Source organism: Mus pahari, chromosome 1 (assembly GCF_900095145.1).
Source record: "Mus pahari chromosome 1, PAHARI_EIJ_v1.1, whole genome shotgun sequence".
Classification (NCBI taxonomy): domain Eukaryota; kingdom Metazoa; phylum Chordata; class Mammalia; order Rodentia; family Muridae; genus Mus; species Mus pahari.
Genome location: NC_034590.1, coordinates 70,362,919 through 70,368,895, shown reverse-complemented (window position 1 = coordinate 70,368,895; position 5,977 = coordinate 70,362,919). Strand labels below are relative to the sequence as shown.

The 5,977-nt window shown below is 55.6% G+C and overlaps 1 protein-coding gene across 2 annotated transcripts in view; it reads right to left on the bottom strand.

Annotated features, from left to right (window-relative positions):
* The window catches only part of Arrb1 (arrestin beta 1), a 73,537-nt gene extending 67,898 nt beyond the window's left edge, over window positions 1–5,639 (bottom strand). The window contains exon 1 of one of the 2 annotated variants that reach the window (XM_021189878.2): window positions 5,503–5,639. In XM_021189878.2, the coding sequence (XP_021045537.1) occupies window positions 5,503–5,522 (20 nt within the window). In that variant the 5' untranslated portion in view covers window positions 5,523–5,639. The remainder of the gene's footprint in view (window positions 1–5,502) is intronic. The other variant, XM_021189869.2, reaches the window with a different exon arrangement.
* Window positions 5,640–5,977: the final 338 nt, after the last annotated feature.

The window sequence follows — 5,977 nt, the reverse complement described above, 5'->3', positions numbered from 1 at the left end:
ACACACACACACACACACACACACACACACACACACACACACACACGGTGATGAGCCTCTCCCTCAGCAGCCCCATGCTCTGTGGAGGACAAACAGTCTCTTCTAGGCAGCCCCCAGTCTGAGAGAGAGCTACAGGTTCTGCCTGGAACCTCCCAGTCTAAATGAGCCACGATCCCCCTCCTCTGAACACCCAGCCCAATGTGAGGAGTAGTGCTTTGGTTCTGAGGGATCCCTAATGGAAGAGATAGAACTTATGTCAGCACTTAGGGGGGCCCCCGGGGCTGAGAGCAGAGGCATAAAAGAGGACAGAGTTCAGTCTAGTTCAACAAAGCTCTGCCAGTCTGCCAGGCATCTTCCAAGACTGAGATCTGAAGGCTGGTGGGCTCACCAACAAGAACCAGACTTAGCCAGATCCAAAAAGAGCTCGCCAGCTGGGACGCACACACACACATACACACACACACACACACACACACACACACACACACACACACACGCACACACACTGTACAAGTAAGAATATGCCATGTTACTCTTCCGTTGCTCCAGCAGCTAGGCTGAGGCTGCCACCCCTCTCAGCCTTGCCCTCACAGCCCCAAACCTAAATTATTGTCAATCCCTTCCCATGAGCTCTTCCTTCTGTCACCTCGACCTTCCTGAGACCCAGCACCCAGCTCCGGGTCACCTGATTCAGGCAGCCCTTCCAGACCTCCACCTGAGTAAAAGGACTCTCACTCCAGAAGCATGCCTGCCCTAGCCAGCTTACACACCACACTGTGATTTTTTTTTTTTTCTCCATCCTATAAGACCTAGATTCCTCCAGGAAGCCCTCAGTGATATAAGGGCTCTGTGACCATTTTGCAGAGGAAAGGTCCTAGAGGAACATAAATAAAAAAAAAACAAAAAAACAGAAGCCACTCCCTTGCCTCTGCCTACAGTACTCAGCGGCACCCTCGCCACCCCATCAGATTCCCAGACTCCCATTTGCACCTTCTGACCACATGTGGGGATCTTCCTGCAGCCCCTCCCCTCCCCCATCCTCTGCACTGCTTCCCTGCTCCTGGGACTCCAGGCCCCAACTGTCCTCAGCTGTCTGCTGCTTCTCTCTGTCCAACACACCAGTGCTCTCCAAGGCTCCGCTATCCCCACCACCTTCTCTTCTCTCCTCACTCTCCCTACACCAAGGTCATCCACATCCTCCAAGGCCCTACATGTCCACCCAGAAGACTTTCAAGTCCCCACCTGCCCCTCTGTCCCTAGCTTGAGGTCCTTTGTCAAAGCCTCTTCCATCTTCCTCAGCCCACTCCCGGCTCCCCTGCCACCCACACACATCTCAGCTGGACTGTCGGCAGTGTCACCCCCAGCAAGCAGTAGAGAGGAGAGCCCGGTTGAGGTCACAAGGCCACTCTAACCATCCCTGTTGCTGTCTTCGACCAACACAGCCCGTGGGAAAGGTCCATGGGGAAGGACCCCTGACCCCATGACAGCTAGAGGTTTCAGTCTCGGGCCAGGAGGTCCAGACTTGGGAGGAAAGAAGCCATTCAAGAAGTCTGCAGCCCAGCAGCCAGCTGGGATTCTGGGACACCGGGCCAGGCTCACAGCCACGCCCAGCAGCAACCCAAGAGCAACCCTGCCAAAGCCACAGGACTTCCCCATGTTCTAGCCAAGATGGGTCACCCAGGGCTTAACCACTTCAAGACAGACAGCCAAGGTTCACAGAGAGCCAGTGATTGCCCGGTTACAGCACCCTCCCTCCCTGGGATGGGGTTGTGGGGAAGAGGGTTATATGGGAGTGGGGAGTGGGGAGTTCATCAACATCTGCTGCAAAGGAAATTCCACTCCATCCCTCCTGTTGTTTCAAGATGATCTTTCTGGTCACTTTTAGAGTTGGTGGACCAGCTGGGAGCAGTGAAAGGTCAGCTGTGAATAGGACAAGCCCCTTTCCCTCTGGGTAGACTTATACAGCAACAGAGAGAGAGGCCTTGGTGGACAGAGGAACCTCTGTTCAGATGATAACTGGTGGTGAGCATGCTTCCTCTTTCCACACCTTTAAAATGGGAACAGCAATTCCTGTTACTAAATTGTGGAAAGAATTCAGTGACGTTACTGCATATACTTCTTGTGTGTGCACTTATGTGCATGCACATGTATATATATATATATATAGGCCAAAAGTTACTATCAGGTACCATCCTCAGATGCTTTCCACCCTATGTTTTGAGACATACTGTTAGTGCTAGCCTGGCTGGCCAGAGAGCTCCAGCAACATTCCTGTCTCCACATCTCTTTCCCTCCCGACTCCCCCTAACCCCACCCCCAGAACTAGGGTTCGAGCCCGCCAGGCCCAGCTTTTATGTGGGGTCTGGAGATGCTAATTCAAGACCTCATGCTTAAGCAACGGAGCGTTTACTGGAGTCATCTCCCCAGCCCCTGTGAACATGATTCTAACCCCAGACAGGCAGCAAAGGTGCATTTAACCATCTAGCTTGCTGACCCCCCTTCGTTGTTCATATGCTATTTATTGATCAGCCCCATCCTTCCTGCAGCCTTGGTTCTGAGGCTCCTTCCTAGAGTGTCTCAGCCTCTAGGCCTGCTCCTCCCCTCTCCTGGCCACTGCCTTAAGCACCTGGCTGAGAGGAAGACTCTCTCTTGTCCCCGCATTGCTCCACCCTCTCCTCCCAGCTGACCCTGGCAGTGGGAGAGAAATCCTGCTGCTTAGCCAGACATTCCGGAGGCTGGGGATGACTGGCCCATGTTCCCCTGGCAGGCCCCTCCCCCAGGCTTCGGCCTTCTCTTCACACCTCCAGGCCCAGGGCGCTCCAGTTCCACTTCTCGGCCTCCTCAAGCTTCTAGGTCAATCCCAGGGTCTTGACCCAGGACAGTTTCGTCCAGAACCAGCCCAGAGCACCGGTGCGGATTCCTCCTCCACCTCCCACTGCGTTTGTGTCCTGCACCATAATCACCTGGGGATGTATAGTCTGGGGATTCGGCTCTGGGAACTCCTGCCCCAGGGTACAGAGAAGCCACTCTCTAATGACCTGTGTTCACTCATGGGACCCCTGTTAGGGTCCCACCTTGGTGCTGGCCTGCTCCACCCTGGGACTCCTCTCAACCCAGGTGTTTCTGCAAGTGGACTGCAGTGACAGTTTTGATTAATGTCTATTAGCACTTCCTCCAGCCAACGGGGATACAGGTGATGACGACTCCAGAGCCTAAGAGTATTCAGTGTTTGCAATGTCCCTTCCAATTCGCAAAGCAAAAATTTTATGGCTAATGGAACACAGTGGAGAAAGCCTCTTCTCGACCTTACCTTTCATAGCCAGATAGATCTAGAAAGAGAAAGGCAGAATTGACGGTTCTAGAGGAGCCCAGGGAGGGGAGGCAAAGATGGACAGGTGGAGTTTATGTAGCTAGTCTGTATTTCCTGGCATAGGCAGCTCCTACTCCTATGTCCAGTGAGCTCAGTAAGCTTTGGGGAGCCTTGAAAGCCAAAGTTCTGACTGCTCCAATGTACAGGTGGGAATACTGGGTCTGCCCTTGAATTAGAAGCACAGCAGGGGGAGTCAAGGACGAAGCTCTGACCCCAGACAGACTCTCCAACAGGTGTCTGGAGGCTCACAGGGTCCTCATCCTATGACAATTCAAGGTATCAGGGAGCTGTGACATTTCTCCCCTAGTTACAGAGGCCCAGTGAGGCTGAGTCACCCTGGTCACCAGCTCTGGAGAACAAAGAAGAAGCCAGTGGTTGATGCCTCCTTGCTGTGCTCTGCAGGGAGCAAAGCTCGACCTCACAGCGCTAGAGGGTCTCTAAGTGGGGAGGGGGACAGCTGTGGCTGAAGAGAGATGAGTCCTAGCATCCTTCCTCTGCCGACTGAGGCTTAGGTCACAGAGCTGACCAACCAGCTGCGCTGGCCCTCAAGGTTAATGCAAACACCTCTTAGCTCTCTGCAGTCTCCCAAAACTGTGCCTCTGCACCAAGTGGGTCCCCTGCTAGTCCTTACACCCAGGGTGCACACAGTGCTGCCCCAAGGAGAGCCACAGACACAGTGGACCCTGGCCTCTGCCCACTCCTGACCTTCAGCAAGACAAGTGACCTTTCTCACCCTTTGGTTCCTCTTTGGGGAAACAAGAATAGGAAAATGAACCCCCCAGGAAGGGCCATCAGTAGGGAGGCGGCTGGTGGGAGGCAGTTTCTAAACATGAGGTATCTGAGGCCCCACTATGCCTCAGTTTCTGCTCCTGGGAAATGGGAATAACCTCTGTAGCTGCTTTCCCTCACTGCGAGGCTCAGCTGTCAGTGGGCAATGAGTCATTCTGTTTAAGGGTCCCAACATGTGACTGCAGGGGTGCTTCCTGTTGATCACCTCTTATCTCCTAGGCTATGCCTAGTATACAACAGGGGCTTAATAAATAAATATCAGAAGAAAGGAGGGAAAGGCAGAGGGAAGGGCACAAACAGAGGAGTAATAAGGAAAGCAGTGATAAACGACAGGTGCAGGAAGGCTAGAGGAGGGGCCAGAGAGGACACAAGGAGACTCAAGGGCCAGGAAGGTGAACCGGTCATAAGGGTTGACCCCACGAGCTTCCCTGCCCCTCCCTAGCCCTCCTACTTTGACCTAGTTTCCATTTCGAGGGCCTAATCTTTCCTCTCAAGGCAAGCTCTACAAAACAGTTCCCCTCCCCGTCCGTCCCCCCCCCCCAGCTACATGCAGCCCCCAGCTATATGCTTTGGAGGAAGCACACGTGAATAGGGACCTGCCTTCCAGGTCGCAGAGCCTTCCACTCTGTGACCTGTGTTCCCAGCCCTGCTATGGGAAGTCAGAAGTGAGTGTATCCACTGCTCTGGGGATATCAGGCCCTGCAGGCATTTTCTGCCTTGCATGTGTGTGGTTAGCTTTGATGTGTCACTAAGACCTGTGGCCACATCGTGTCTCGTCAGAGAGGGTTGACAGACTGCACATACTGGCTTAGACCATGCTTTGCAGCATCCAGGTGCCAGGCTACATATGTCGGTGTATGCCCGCATGTGTGTGGCAACACGAGGGTGTGTTAGAGCTGGTGCGTGTTTGAGTGGGACCTGTGTATGTTAACAGGACTGACAGCAAGAATGTGTTGACAGACTGGTGTGTGCATGAGAGACCGTATGTGACGTCGTCGTGTCACAAATGCGAAGTGTGGCAGAGACTGTCAGTGTGTGCCAGCAGAAGGGTGCTCATGTGTTTATGAGCTTGTGTGTTGTGTGTCAGCCTGCCCCAGAGCGTCCTCGAGTCTACCGACCAGGGTTGGGTGTGTGAGCTCCGTCTCGGCCAGGAGCCGTGAACCCGATGGGATGGCCCACCCCGGGTGCCTCGGTACACATGGTTCTGGCCAGAGAACCACACAAGAGACTTGGGAGGACAAGAGAGTGTCAGATCCCTGGTGACGCTGACTAGAACCTCCGCCCGTGCCCTCGCCCAGGTCGTCCCCACGCGCGCGTGGGGCAGGGCGGCCACCCGGACTCACCGTGTCCCTTTGTCGCCCATGGTCCGCGGCGGCCGCAGGGAGGTCCGCGGCGTCAGCGTCCAGGCTGGAAAATCCCCGGCCGCCAGGAGAAGCGCGGGCCAGCCCGCTCCCGGCTACCCCGCTCCGCCTCCTCCGCTGTCGCCGCCGCCGCCCCCGCCCGGGTCCCCGCCCGTCGCTCGAGCAGCACAGCGCCCGAGCCGCCGCCAGGGGCGTGGAGCGTGCGGGTGTGAGCGCGCGTGTGTGGCTCCGTGCGCGGCTCTGCGTGTGCGCGCCCAGAGAGTGAGGGCTGGGTGACCGGCCGCGGCTGGTCCACGGGAGCGCGTGCACGCAAGCGCGTGCCCGTTCTGGTGCGTGTGCACGGCTGTGCGCGCGAGCCTGTCGGGAGGGAGGAGTGTGGAGAGAGAGAGAGAGAGAGAGAGAGAGAGAGAGAGAGAGAGAGAGAGAGAGAGAGAGTGTGTGTGTGTGAGAGTGTAGA